Below are 14,952 nucleotides of genomic sequence, written 5' to 3' on the forward strand. Positions count from 1 at the left end.
TTTTGCCAAGAACCTAAATAACTTGCTGCAGTTACACTTCCAACTTTTTAGCTGTTTATGAACAAAATAAAAGTCCTGTATGTTAACAAAATATAAGCTATTTGCTATTCCAGGAAAAAAAAAGATGATGAGTAATAGAGCAGGGTGGCTAAAAGCAACGGTTCTGGAATTGGGTGATTTTTAACATCTTTTTCTAACATTTTCTCCTGGAGAGTTGAGCTGAGTTCAGTCAGTAGGGAAATAACAGTGAAAAAGAAAACATCAGACAACCTAGAGAGAGTTTGTGCAGGCTCATAGAAAAGCACTTTCCAGGAGGGCAGTGGGAATCGCTTGCCTTACCTGGTTGTCTGGCCTGACTTTTGCTACTCATTCGATGTGCCTCTTGACCCAGACTTTATGAACTGGCAGGTGTCAATTCAGCTGGGCTTGTTGAGATGTCCTGAGTATTCACAAAAGCCCACAGACTCTGCAGGCCTACCTTGGAGATGTTGTGAGAGTGGTTCCAGACCACCGCAATAAAGCAAATACCACAGTAAAAGCAAGTCCAATGAATTTTTTGGTTTCCCAGTACAAATAAAGGTTATGTTCACACTGTACTGTAGTCTGTTAAGCGTGCAGCAGCATTATGTCTAAAAAAACAATGTGCGTACGCTAATTAAGAAATGCTTTATTAAAAAAAAAAATAGAGGTCCCTGGCTGGCTCAGTTAGTGGGGCATGGGACTCTTGATCTCAGGGTTGTGAGTTTAAGCCCCAGGCTGGGCATGGAGCCTACTTAAAAATAATAATTAATAATAATAACAGTAAAATAAAAAGTACTTTATTGCTAAAAAATGCTAACCGTCATTTGAGCTTTAGTGAGTTGTAACCAAGGATCACAAATCACCATAACTAACAGATTAATGATGAAACAGTTTGAAATATTGTGAGAATTACCAAAATGTAACAGACGCAAAGTGAGCAGATGCTGTTGGAAAATGGTGCTGATGGACGTGCTCCCTGCAGCGTTGCCACAAACCTTCACCTTGTAAAAAAAGAGTACAGTTATCTGCAAAGTACAGTAAAGGGAAGCAGAAATAAAACGAAGTTTGCCTGTCCTCTTTTTCATTAAAGGTGTAGGGTAGTCACATCACACAGCCCCAGAATTTGCCCCTAGGCACTGCCCCAAGTGACCTGTTTCTGTGGACACCACACTTGCTCACTCTGGGAGAGCAGTTAGCATGACTAGGCTTACGTCTAGAAGGCCGGGTGGGGTCTCATGTCAGTCCTCTGCACAGCAGGCTGCAGGGGGCCTGTTGGCAACTCCAAGGCAGATGGTGCACACTGAGACTGGACTTCCACTCCTGGATTTTCATCTTGACTCCAGCAGCTTATCCTGAGGTTTCCACTAGGGCTTTGTAATGAGTGGCCTAGAAGGCTAATGATTTTGTTTTCTCTCAGCCGTTGATGCACCCACCAAGTAAGGGGGAGGTGGGGCTCTGTGGCTCTGCGTTCTAGGAGACAGTGACATCCACCTTCCTGAATGTTTCCCAGCAGTGTTTTTACGTTTCTGTGTACCTTCCCTCAAAAGTCAAGGCGTTATGTTTCAGTAGGCACCGGCTGTATGTGCAGGAGCACCTCTGAGGGTAGCACAGTTAGGTACGGGCTGAGGAAGGATGCCCACCCTGGGAGGGCAGCAGCATCAGTTCACCTCAGTCTGTGTGGTTCTAGTCGCTCTTCTTGGATGGGCTCTTTTTTTTTTTTTTTTTTTTTTGCAGATTGAGCTTAAGTGAAAGTCAAGTTCCAATGGGGAGCTAATTATGTCATGAATATTTTATCCAGATTCTGGACTCCTTATGACTCTTTCATATCTTGGCTGTTTCACTGCTCTTGGCTCTTTTATTGGAAAAGTAGAAAGAGGAAGGGCAAGGAGAGCTGACTCAGGTTTGTTACTTTTCCACTCTGATCACCATGAGAGATTAAGTGAGGGCAGATGCCGAGATTGTTTTTTTTTTTCTGAAATGAGGATTTACGTTATTTGTAGATTCCATATTTTTCTTGAGTCCTTTTTTTCTTTGGCAGAATATATACATTACCTTTTAACCATTTTTAAATTTACAATTTTTTTTTTAACATTTACTTATTTTTGAGGGACAGAAACAGTGCAAGTGGGGAGAGGCGCAGAGGGAGACACAGAATCTGAAGCAGGCTCCAGGCTCTGAGCTGCCAGGGCAGGGCCCAATGCGCGGGGGCTTGAACTCACTAACTGTGAGATCATGACCTAAGCCAAAATCGGAAGCTTAGCGGACTGAGCCACCCAGGTGCCCCTAAATGTACAGTTTTAATGGCATGAAGTACATTCATAGTATTGTGCAGCCATCACCACCGTCCGTCTCCAGAATTACTGCCTTTTCTCAAGCTGAAACAAGTTTCTTGAACCTTGTGTCCTCTCTTTCCCTGATACCCAGGCCTATGGATATGTTCTTTAGCTCATCATCTAAAGGGAAAAAATGTGTCATAACAAATACAATTGAGATATGAAATTCCCAAGCCAAGAGACTGGACTCCTCACCCCATTCTTCCTGTGAGCATTTTGTTGAAAACTGTATGGTAACTTTGATTTTTCTTCTATTTCTTTGTCACTGACTTAGTGAGAACAATCTCCAGGAAGATCTCTTTGACCAGATCTTGGCTGGGAAGCTAGAGTTTCCAGCCCCCTACTGGGATAACATCACAGACTCAGCAAAGGTACCCATCTGGGTTTGTTTCCATGGGTTACATTGTGTCAAGGGGCCCTCGTCTGCCGTGTGAGGCTGTTGCAGCTCTTGGAATCGAGCTCCAGGTCTGGCTTGACTTTTAATGTGTTTCTTCTTTAAGTTCATCCCACAGTATAGTCTCTGGAACTCATAGGCACATTCTGAAAGCTGGACTGGCTGTCTTCCCAATTTGCCCCTGCCACCCTCCTGCGTTCCTCTAAGCCCTAAACATGCGTTCTTTCATTTATTTAAGAAATATGTATTGGACACCCATCAGAATGTGGGAATGAGACATACTGACTTGCCAAAAGGAACAATACTGCAGTTTTTACACTGCAGAATGATGATAATAACCAGAACTCTTAGGAGAGAACATCTTGGTTTAATGTAGACCCAGGAGAGACCTTCTCTTCTCTCACACTGGTGCTGCCCTGAGGCAGCCGTGTCTGTGTGATTGCCTGGTAGGGCAGTAGGAATGTAGGTGATAATAGCTTCTAAGGTGAAATGGCTGAGCAGCTGTGTTGGCTGGTTCTTTGAAGTACTTAGTGCAAGCTCAGATATCTGTGTTTATGCTGGAAGTCCCCACCTCGCCTCTTCTATACTCTTCTTTATTTGGTTCCAGGAATTAATCAGTCAAATGCTTCAGGTAAACGTTGAAGCTCGGTGTACCGCGGGAGAAATCCTGAGCCACCCCTGGGTGTCAGTAAGTACCCACGTTCTTGGGGAAGGAACATCTGTAAGTTCTGTGACCACCAGCCTGCTTCTTCACCGTGGCTTTTGCACATGCAGAGCTCTGCATCCAAGTTCCATGGCAGATGAGATGTCTGTTTTCTCTCATGAGCAAGTAGCACGAAGGTAGCTCTCTGGGAGAAGGCACTTGGCATGAGGATCTCGGAGTATTTGATCCTGCTCAGTGAGTGACCTGGGCAAGTCACTGTCCCTTTCTGGCCCTCACTTTCCTCATCTACAAAATGAAAGGATTGGTTGGGATGCGCTCTCAGGAGCCTTTCAGCTTTTGCCTTCTGTACTTACGGGGTTTGAGAGTTTTCAGGATTTGCCCAGAGATGAGCATGTTTCAGACGCTGATCCCCATGTCTTTATGGCACATGGTCGTAGGAGATCTCCTGCTGAGAGTAAGGAGGCTGAGACAGTCCCTTCTGGAGCCTAGTAGAGGGGGTGTGACGTTGGCCAGAGTTCGTCTGGGCTTGGTGGTACCTCTGGGTTTAGGGTAAATGTGATCCATTAAGTGGTGCTGGTGGGAGAGTTTGCATTTACCTTATTCCCAAAGACTCCATGAGAGTGAGGTTAATGTACTTAGCCATGGGCTTTTGCCTGCTTGTGGGGGAGTGGTGGCTCCTTGCACCCCTCCACTATCTCTGCAGGGTCCCACACATCCTGACATGAGGGTTCAGCCTCTCTGGATCCTGCCAAGTGACTTAGGTCTTGGACCAAGTAGCTGAGATGCCACATTTCTTTATGAGCGATAAAGACTAACAACTAAGTGAATTCTTGATCAAAATAATAAACTCTTCATTAATTTTGGTGTTTCCATGGGAGGGATCTGTACTAAACTCTGTGGGATTTGTGCCTTGGGGACAGAGTCTTAGAAGCCTGAAGAGTGTCTTCCTTCGTGTTCTCAGAGACTGGTGCTCTCTACTTGGCCTGATTGAGGCTTAAGGAGCAAAGGGAATGGCTTGGGGTCTTCCTGAGGACATAGGACTGCTAAACAGCAGTAATTGTTCCCCTAACCTTGTGGTGAAAATCAGTCCTGTTAGGAAGAGATGGTGGGGTGAGGGTGACTATTCAGGAAAAGCCAACGTAGACCTGAGAATCTGAAATCATTGTATTTGATTCTTTTCTGTAGGATGATGCCTCCCAGGAGAATAATATGCAAGCTGAAGTAACAGGTAAACTCAAACAGCACTTTAATAATGCGCTCCCCAAACAGAACAGCACCACCACCGGGGTCTCGGTTATCATGGTAAGTGGAAGGCACTCGGTTCTGCCCTTGGAAAGCTGAAGTGTCGGGCCTGACTGCTCGGTGGACTTTGAATCTTTAGAAGTGAATAGCCGAGGTTCCCTCACATGGAAGTCTGCACCTTCCATTTTCCTCTTTGCTTTTCAAGATTGGCTTGGCACGTGGAGTGCACCCATCTGGCCGACTCCCAGGCCTCGAGTTCTGGGGTAGGGGGCTGTGCAGGTACCAGCAAGGCCAGCCTGATGGGTCCCGGCACCAAGGAGCCGCTGGCCCCTTCTCCCGGGCTCGGTGCCCTCCCTGGCAGCTGCTTCTGCTCTCCTCTCTGTTTCTCATCCGGAGAGGGCCTCCCAAGCCCGGCTGGGATTTACAGCCTAAGGAAGGAACTCCCTGCCTATTCAAGGCTTCACAAACACACTGTGTGAGGTATGAATTATTCTTTGAGACCAGGGGTAAGAAACCGCTAAAGTTAAACAAATTCCTTTAAAAAATCCGTGTTTTGTGGCTTTTAAAAGTACAGAACAATGTAAAAAATATATATTTGTGTTTTTGTTTTCAGGGTTAGAAAGATTTTGAGATGTCAGTAACAATGATCCCCATAATTTTTTTTAGGTCTTCCTTCTTTCAAAATGATTGTAAGGGAATTTATCTAAATGCATAAACACAACAAATAAACAGTGGCATTAAAGTAAGGAAAGAAACGTTAAGGTAAATTTAGCAAAAGAGTAAATAAAGGCAGAAAGAATAAAATTGAACTAGAAGTGCGGTTAGCTCACTCAACACCGGCTGTCCTGGCCTGAGTTCCTGCTGAAGTCGGGCCTGAAGCCCGGCAGTGAGTATGTCCCCTCCTGTTGTGGCACCAACACTGGGGACCATGACCTCTGTTCTGCCCATACCGCTCACACGATCTGGGAGCAGGTGAGGGGTTGCCTTCTCCAGGACCTGGGGTGGCTTTGGAATCAGACTTTCTAAGGGGACAGGTGCCTGAGTTGTTAGTGGCTTGGCCACCCCTGACAGCCCCCTGGGAACCTGACAGCCAGTGATGGGCTGTCTCTACATTTCCAGCTTTCTTATCTCAGGACAAGCATCTCAACCTCTGGAAAGGTTCAACTTGTTTTCTACCCAACTAGAAGGAAAGCGGTTGCTTACTCTCTGGCACAGTGTAGTCTAGGAACCTTTACTCAAGAAGATTCTGGGTCCATATAGAAGCTGGAAGGAAACCCTTCCCCGCCCCCCACCCCCACCCTCAACACGGGGAATACAGAACACTGTGGTATGTGTTGTTGGGTATTGACCACCTTAGCCCCACTAATGGTCTGCCATTCCCCTTTCTCCCCCTGGAGCGGCTGCATTTACCTGGAAGCCCTCTGTATGTCCTCGGAACTCCTTTACTCCTTCCCTGCTAGAAAGCGTGCTCTCACACTGCTTCCCTCCCCCAGACAAGGCCTGAGCTTGCAGACTCGGTCTTTTGACATGTTGCAGGACATTGGGGTGCTCTGTGCCAAAGTAATGAGAAGGCCTCTTGAGTTGTGGTTTTCCTAACATTTTAGCAGCGTTCTGCTGAAAGCCCGGGAAAGTCAGAGTTGTCACAGAGCTTAAACACTTTGAAAAGAGCCATCTTGATTGACTCAACAGCATGAGAACATTTTTAAGCGATTCACCTACAAGAGCAGGCACTGATGGGTGGGACGGATGGCAAATTACAGACTGGTCGCATGGACACCGTAAGGCTTCTGCAAAATTTAGAGGAAATAAAACATAGAAAATTGGCACACTTGACACATAATGAAGAATCTTAAGAGTGTTTTTTAGGATCAAAATTTAATGGCTAGGTTAATTAAGCTTCAGAGTCTCCTAGAAGAAGGACCTTTAACGGGACTGTGCCCAGGGCTTAGGAGAGTTCTGCCATCGTTGCCTGGGTTACCTGTGGACTCAGCCGACGCCTGATCATGGGCCGACGCCTGTGGCCCGCTAAAGCTCTGGAATGACCCAGCCCATTACCTTATGGCCCAGTATAGGCTCTGTTCTGGACAATGACATTTAGAGCCTCTCAGAAGCTGTATCTTCCGGCTTACAAATGATATTTCCCATTTGCTATGAAGGAGATCAGTAGTCAAATTTCAAGCCCCTTAGCTTTAACTGGATGGTTGTATGAGTGAACAACCTTTATTATATCTGTAATCCCAGTGGTGGTTGTGCAAGTGGTGTTTTTATGTGTGTGTTCAGTTGATTTTGAGCATGTTGGCAGGGTCCCGTCTAACCTCATGTTCCCTACACAACTCTGCAGGTTGTTAGGTCTGAGGAGCTGCTGAGTGGCATTATCACATTCAGTACCTACAGGAGAAATCAGTAAAGCTTGTCTCTGGAGGTACCGATTCTCAATGGCCAAAAAGCTGGCCTGTGAATTCGGGGCTTGTTCCCCAAAGCAGTGGCAAGAAGGCCTCCATGGGGATGCCATGCTAATCCTCACCCAACTGAGGACCTGGCCTGGGGCATGGTTGTGTGGGGGCAGCTGGTGGTGCTTCTGTGTTGTCATCCTCATCACCGCTACTGTGTGTCTGTGTGTCCTGCCCTTGGGAACAGTTTTAAGTGTTTTTTATATTAAGAGCAATTAACCACAAATGACTCTCCCTGGTATTCATACGTTCTCATAAGTAGAGTATGTGAGGGTAACCTCGTTCCCTGCAGATACAAAGAGAAGTGGAAATAATAGTGTATCAGTGCTCTAAGGTCGAATCATCAGATAACTGTCCTGTGACCCATACAACCTTACTGTCTGTTGTCACGCCTGGCATTCTCTCCGCCTTGGCCCCCCACCCCAAAGTCAGTGCCTGAGGCTCCCGTGAGAAAATTATAGGATAGGAATGAAAATAACAGCAAAAGAAAGTAAAGTTGATGCTATTGTCTGCATTTTATTTGACAGTTTGATTTGACAGTTTGAGAGACACTTCAGAGTTTCACTCTTAACCCAGTTGAGACTATGGGGGATCCTGAAGCAGAATTCTGGTATTCAAACATGCTGTGCTTAATCAGAGCAACTTCTAATTTGCAGCCCATCTTAAATCTGCATGCTTGTCTCAGACTTTCTGACACCAGCGTCCAGCTCTTAGCTTCTTATCGGTGCGGGTCTCCTGTACGTACTGACATCCTTCTCAGCCAGCAGAGCATACCCTTGGAAAACTTTATCTTAAAACTTTACAGCTTGCCCCACTGCCTGTCATCCCAGATCAAGAGCTGGCGAGTGCATAGCAGGAGGACGCCAGCAGCTCTCCGGCTCAGTGCTGTTTTTCACTTGGTGAAAAAGCAACTTTTTGTGAACAACAGCAAAGGACAAGTAACTCTGTGAAGGCTTTTGTTCTCTTTCTCCAGCTACGTGTCCAAAGATACATTTTTATCAGTAAGACAGGTGTGGAGCCTTTGGGATAAGAGAAGAGATTTATATTGGATTAGGCTTTGGTTTAAGACAGGCCTGTGGTTCTGAATAGCACTTGCATTTTCTTTGACTTGTCACTTGGTATAGTTAAAGGACAGTGCCTCTGCGGGGAAGGCTCCTTGTTTATCCCCCAGGGGGCACATCCCAGCCTCAGGGACGAGGCCATCTTGTGGCAGGAAAGAGAATTACAAGAAACCCTCATTTGCTGCATCTTGTAGCCAACTTGAGAAAGGATGAATTCACATGGAGGGCTTTCCCCCTCAGAGGGGATGATGTTTCTTTCAGGGGGAAATTTGGGAATGATTTGGGTTTAATTTGAGATAGACAAAACTGTTTCAGTCATGTTGCTTCTGTTTAAAGTAAGTCTAGTTTCTGTCCCTGCTTTCTCCTGCCTCTCCCGCTGCCTGCATTGCTTCCCTCTGACTAGGTCCAAGGCAATGGTATGTACTAACCGCACCGCAATGCTTTGTTCCGCTGCACACACACATGGTCTCCTGACAGGAACAGAAGAGGAGCAATAACTGGGGAGTTACTGTCTCTGCTACCCAGGAGGGGCTCTGTGGTAGAACCAAGTTGAATGCTGCCTCTCCCCATTTTCAGAGTGTTCACCGAGGCGTGGCTTGGCCTCCTCTCATACTAGGAAGTTGGAAGCTTGTTAAAGAGCAATGCTAAGCTTCTGAGGGGGCTTTTCCACAGTTACCTGCTCCCCAGGTAATTGAAATTGTCCTTGGAAATTGCTGGCTATTCAGCGTGAGCTTGGAAGGGCCTGTGGAGAACCCTGTTTTACAGCTGACACCAAGCCAGCCAGCCACACAAGTCCGTCTTAAAAGGTGTTGTTCATTCGTATCTTCTCCAGACCTTTTTTTTTTTTTTTTTTTTTTTTTTTTTTAAGAAATAATGAATCTGTACTACATTTCCCCTCAGGGTAGTTAGATTACAAAACGCCTCCTGATTATTGTGCCTTTGAGCTAAAGGTGCCTGAGAACTGAAAGCACATTTGGAAACCCAGTGAGATGACAGCTTGGCTGGGTCTCACTGGACAAGCAAGGAAATGTTCAAACTGAGTCAGAGGAGGAGAAAAGAAGATCAGGTCTTACCTCCCAGTGTAAGGTCAGAAAAGCAAGGTGATTTCCTCATGGTTGTGGCTGTTTCTGTGCTCCTTGAAGAGCTGAGCAGATTAAAAACTTTAGGGGTGAAGCACCTGGCTGGCTTATTGGGTAGAACACGCGACTCGATCTCAGGGTCATGAGTTCAAGCCCCATGTTGGGCATGGAGCTTACTTAAAAAAAACAAACTTGGGGTATAACAAGATAAAACTGTCCAGAAAGACCAGAGAGCAGGTCAGGTGACCATGCAGGATGTCAAAAGGGGTAATGGTGCACGATCAGATTGCAGGACTTTTGTAGATTATGCAGACACTTGGGTTGTATAGGGATTACTTATTTATATGACATGTGAGTAACTTTTCAACCTGTGATGAAGAACTTGCCTTAGAAAAGCTGTCAAAGCCCTAGTGTTCTTGTAGGGTTTGCTCATTGTCACAGGATTCTTCTGGGCTCCAGATCTGGGCATGGGAAGAAGCACTCAGAACTCAGGCAAGCTCAGAGCCAGAAAATAATTGCCTCAGGCTGCCATCCAGGGCCAGCTGACACTGAGCCAGGAGCAGGGGCCAAGTGTGGCTGACCGCCTGGGGGGTTGGGGAGAGGGTATCCTCAGCCGTTGCTTTTCTCTTAGGCTTCTATTGGAAGAGAAGCTCGATGTTATTTCTCCTCTTCTGTTTCTGAGCCCTGTGCATGCTCTTGTGCGCTCCTGTCGTGGTAGCTATGACCCAAGCCCGGGCCGGGCTAATGTGTTATTTCTCCACTGGTTTCTCCTTAGAACACGGCTCTAGATAAGGAGGGGCAGATTTTCTGCAGCAAGCACTGTCAGGGCAGCAGCCGACCCGGGATGGAGCCGACCTCTCCAGTCCCTCCCTCAGCTGAGGAGCCCCCCGTGTCCGCACCGGCAGACCTGGCCCCCGCCCCTCCAGAGTCTCCCACACCCCCTTGTCCTCCTGCTGCCGAAAGCTGCGAGCGGGCAGGGACCTGGCGCCGCCACCGCGACTGACCCCGGGCAGACAGGCGGACAGGCTGGAGCCCGCCGCGGCTGGAAAGCCCCTCTTGTTGGGCCTCAGCCCTCTCGTTGAAGAGCCTTTCTCTGCTGACTGCTGTTGGGAAGTTTGCTGGCACCTCTGAGGGCTGCCAGGATCCAGGAGCTCGATGCCAGGGATTTGCTTCTTTTCATAATCTGGGCTCTGCCCACCGGTTCCTGGAGGTGTCCTATGCAGTGTTAGCTGCCGTGACAGATATTCGGAGCGGCTCGTTTTAAATTGTTTTCAGTTCAGTGGACATTTTTGCAGTGTCACCAGGAGAATGTGCAACTTTTATCTGGGATTTAATGCATTTTTATAGAAACACTTTGGATGAATCAAGCTCTCTCCCTATTTAAGTAAACTCGGAACGTTCCTTTTTTTTCTTACAAACAATTTAGAACTGCACTTGTCCCTTTGTGGGTGTCCTGTGAGAGGTGGCATAGCACCTTCCTCTGCCGAGGGGGTTCGGAGGACTGGCGTTCTGATGGAAGAAGTGAGCACCCGAGAGGACAGTCTGGTCATCGGACACTAATTCAGACTTTGAAAAGTGGTTCCAGGTGCCCGAGGAAGCAGTCCACCGTTAGCCTGGGGCGCTGGGCTCACCTAAGACAACACTGGATATTTATTTGTATACAGACCACAGGGGAATGTCACTTTCTTCCCTAGACAGTGTGCTCTCCCCCAACTCTTCCCACATATGTATTAGGAGACATTAATGGAATCGTCCTTTGGGCTTTTTCATGAAAGGCGTGGTGCATGCGGCACCCCCCCAGGCCAAGTGGTTTCTTCTCAGCAAGCCGGCTTCTAGCAGAGCACGGTAAACTAGGCATCTGACTAGCCACCGCAGTCTCTTTCATCATCTGCTTGTCATCTGGAGCTGGCCGGAAACAACTGAGGAAACATAGCCCGAGGCACAGTCAGGACCGGGGCAGGAAGGTGCTCCACAAACATCCTCTGTTATTAACCTTCTGGAAGGCTGCTGGCAGTTTTTCCTTTTTTCCCCCACTACCCTGCCCTTTTTAATAATTGTACATAATCAATGTATTTGTTTTACCTGCTCATCTTCTAAACTGGGGGGCCCTGTAGTTCATTCTCATTGTTAGACTTTTGCCTCTTATAAGTGTACCCAACCTGCAATAAACCCTTCTTGAGGAAAAAAGTGATGGGGGTGGGCAAAGGATTGTGTGGTGTTGTTTTGCAAAGGATGTGTGATCAGAGCACACTTCCTTGGCCTAGGTTCATGTCCTTTTATGAAGTTTTAGGTGAGGAGTGGGGAGGGAGAATGATGCTTGGGAAGAACACATGAAAATGCATCTTGGTCAAAGTGTATTTGCTAACAGGTGCACACACCTGCAACAAAAGCTCAGGAATAAATAGGGATTGTTAATGTATGGCAGAGGAATCTTATGGAGCCAATGGCAGGAAGGTCAGGCTTCACAGGAAATAGGAAGCAGGGCAACTGTTCCCCAGTCTCCTTCTGTCTGTCACTGTCTCTGACTCCGAGACTGTGCAGTCTCCTGTCTCTGCTGCTCTGGGTGCATTTTGGCTCTTGGTTCTGTTCTCTTGTAACTCCTGCTTGCCTGTAGCTCTGATGTAGCCTGGTGCTGCTCTGTCCCCAACTTCTCAAGGCTGTCCCAACTCCAGGCCTTGAGACCATCTACTTCCACTCTGGATCTCTTAATTCACATTGCTGAAGGAATGAGACTATCTGACTGGCCCTTCTCCCTGGGCTGGTGCTGACCCATGATTCGATCCAGCGGCTGGTTACAAAATGCAGATTTTGCCTCCTGGGCCTACAAAGGCAGCAGGTATAGGCTTCAGGAGGAGGGCAGTTTCAAAAAAGCTGTAATGTATAGGTCTAGAACATTTTGCTTGTCTCTGGCCTCACTAATGAGTTAAAGAGCAAGCTTTTTCATGGCTCCCAGTGGAGATATTTTTGTTAATGAAAGAGAAGAGCTAATGTAAAGGAAAGAGAACATGGAAATAGTGATGGAGCATGGCCTCTGGCAGTGATCAGAGCCTGAAACCGGGGTCCCTCTCTGGAACGAGGTTAAAAGGCATTTGCTGACAACTTCAAGTATTTGCCAGGGAAGTGCTGGTCACTGGTGATAAGACGAAGGAGTGTCTTCTGGACAGCACGTGCTCCCATCCTCTGTGTCACCCTCAGATGGCCTGGGACATGGTGGGGGAGGATGGCCTGGAGACACGAAGTAGCATGAGCAGGTGCGGCAGCACAGCCTAGCAGCTCTCCTGTAATTACATGAATCCCACAAACACCTGGAGAAACGATGTGTGGCGGTGAAGGAGCAAACCAAGCCGTTGACCGTAACAACGCAAGTCACAGAATTGGTGGGAGACAGAGTCACTGTGCAGTTTTAGGTTCTTCCATCTCCAAAGCTGTGCTCTTTGGAGGAACCCTGTCCCATGGGGACAAATCAAGGCCCGGGTGTGAATGGTCATCTAAGTAATGATCCTAAATAAAGGCCCTGACACCACAAGCAAACTGTTCATTTGCCCATGTGTTTAGAAAACATTTGTTGAGCTCTTCTTCTGTTCTCAGAGTCCAAATTAAATATAGGGATGTAATTGCTAGGTTTCTCTGTTCCTGCACAGTGAGAATGGCATGTACTTGTTTGATGTTCATTCCCTTACTCCAGCAGGGGATCTGTGTCTAAAGGATTTGACCTGTGAAGGGGTAGAAAAAGGGAAGTGGTGACCTGCTGAAGCCACCATGGGGTGCCTGCTGGGCTCAGCAACTGCCCAGGGGTCAGGGAGTGCGTGTCTCTCTCTTCAAAAAGGTTGCCGTGTTATGGAAGTATATGGAATACATGGATTAAAAACATTCGGTAAAACTTCCAGAATATTTTCATGGATACAACTGTGAAATGTGAATTTGAAAATAGGATCGTTGAGAGCAGACCGTATGGGACGAGAAAGGGAGCTAATGATGTTGGTGGGGAAAGACCTCTGGAGCAGTGCTGCCCCCTGGAAACACAGTGTAAGCTGCCTCATTTAACATTTTCTGGTGCCACATTAAAAAGGAATGGGTGAAATTAATTTTGTAGTATATTTTATTTAACCCAGCGTGTCTACAGTATTATTTCCACATGTAACCAAAGTAAAAAAAAAAAAAAAAAATCTTTGAGATTTTTTTTTTTTAATCTTTGAAATCTAGTGTGTGTTGACAGGCACAGCACATCTTGGTTTGGACCTGGCACCTGTTGAGTGTTTCACAGCCCATGTGGCTCCACCGGCCACACTGGATCGTGCCGCTCGAGAGAAAAGCCCCAGACAGCTCTCAGTCTTTGTTCCTGTTCTTTTTTTGTTTTGTTTTTGCATATGATGTGAACGACCATCTAGAAAGAATGCTTATCCATGTTTTAAGTGGGATGGGCTGGATTTCAAATTCTCTCAGCAGGTGAGAACACTGATCGGACCTGTGGTGTGAAATCAGAGCGTGAAGCCCCTGCCATTCTGTTGCCTGAGGCCTTGATGTCCACGACTTCATGGGAAAGACCCGAGAGCGGAGAACTTCAGTGGTCACCATTCATTAGGTGCCGACAGAGCTGCTGAAATGTCAGAACCTTAAACTGTGTTGTGAGAAGTCTGTGCAAATTGTGGGCAGCATGAGCCGAGCCCTCGTGTGTGTGTGTGTGTGTGTGTGTGTGTGTGTGTGTGTGTGTGTGTGTGTAGGTCTGTTGTGAAGGCCTCCCAGTGTGTGGTGGTGCCCATAAAACAATGATCACCCGGAAGAGGGCAGCCAGAGAGGTGAGGAGGACCGTAGCCCTGGCAGCCAGGGACTGGTGGGAAACACCATACGGTGGTAGTTAGGGGAGACCAGAGGCACATCTGGTAGATGTCTTGGGCTGAATGAAGAACTGTTCCGTAGCAGGGATGGTGGTCCAAGGTTAGCAGGCAGGAGTTACGAAGGGCCAGACGTGAGTGCAGAGTCTAAGACTCTAGCCAAAGGGCAGTCCAGTGACAGAATTAGCTGCTTTCTGAAGGAGTGACAAGCCAGTCCTTGAAAATGCTTAGCTGCTAAATAACCACCAGAAAAGTTTATAGTGTACAGAGTATTTCATCCTGTATCATTTGAGCCACACCACATCTGTTAGAGATATTAGTGTCCACATTCCACCAGTAAGGAAACTCAGAAGGACCAGGAGCTCATCCAGGCATGCTGGAGCTGGGACTTGCTCCTCTCGGTTCCCCCGGAAGCTATCCTTACGACTGGGCTGTCGTCTAGGTGCTCAGAGATGCTTTACCTGGGACATCTATGTCATAGGCAGAGGTGGGATGGTCTAGCAGAGACATCTGGCAAAGTGGTAGAAAACTGAGGAGGCCTGACAGGTTATCACAAGCAGGGGGGTGAGTTCTGTTAGATGAGGAAAGAGTAGTTTTTCCAGAAGGAAGCTGATACATGCAATTTAGCTTAGTCTTAGCCAGTGGATTTTTTTTTTAGGTTTGAGAGCCTGTGTGAGTGGGGGATGGGCAGAGAGGGAGAGAGAGAATCCTAAGCTGGCTCCATGCTGTCAGTGCAGAGCCTGACACGGTGCTCAAACCCATGAGCTGGGAGATGGTGACCTGATCTAAGATCAAGAGTTGGACACTGAACAGGTGCCCCGTTGGCCAGTGGATTTTAAGAGGGCTACCTGGTAAAACCTACGGCCTTGAACTCAA

The 14,952-nt window shown here is 47.2% G+C and overlaps 1 protein-coding gene across 8 annotated transcripts in view; it reads left to right on the forward strand.

Moving 5' to 3' along the window:
• DCLK2 (doublecortin like kinase 2) overlaps window positions 1-13,329 on the forward strand; it is a 154,161-nt gene extending 140,832 nt beyond the window's left edge. For 5 of the 8 annotated variants that reach the window (XM_060655648.3, XM_060655645.3, XM_060655644.3 and 2 more), the window contains 4 exons: window positions 2,629-2,725; window positions 3,356-3,436; window positions 4,598-4,714; window positions 10,020-13,329. In XM_060655648.3, the coding sequence (XP_060511631.1) occupies window positions 2,629-2,725; window positions 3,356-3,436; window positions 4,598-4,714; window positions 10,020-10,247 (523 nt within the window). In that variant the 3' untranslated portion in view covers window positions 10,248-13,329. Of the gene's footprint in view, window positions 1-2,628; window positions 2,726-3,355; window positions 3,437-4,597; window positions 4,715-7,631; window positions 7,715-10,019 lie in introns of all 8 variants that reach the window. The other 3 variants (XR_009616605.3, XR_009616606.3, XM_060655649.3) reach the window with 2 other exon arrangements.
• Window positions 13,330-14,952: the final 1,623 nt, after the last annotated feature.

Source organism: Panthera onca, chromosome B1 (genome assembly GCF_046562875.1).
Source record: "Panthera onca isolate mPanOnc1 chromosome B1, mPanOnc1 haplotype 2, whole genome shotgun sequence".
In the NCBI taxonomy this organism is placed as follows: Eukaryota; Metazoa; Chordata; class Mammalia; order Carnivora; family Felidae; genus Panthera; species Panthera onca.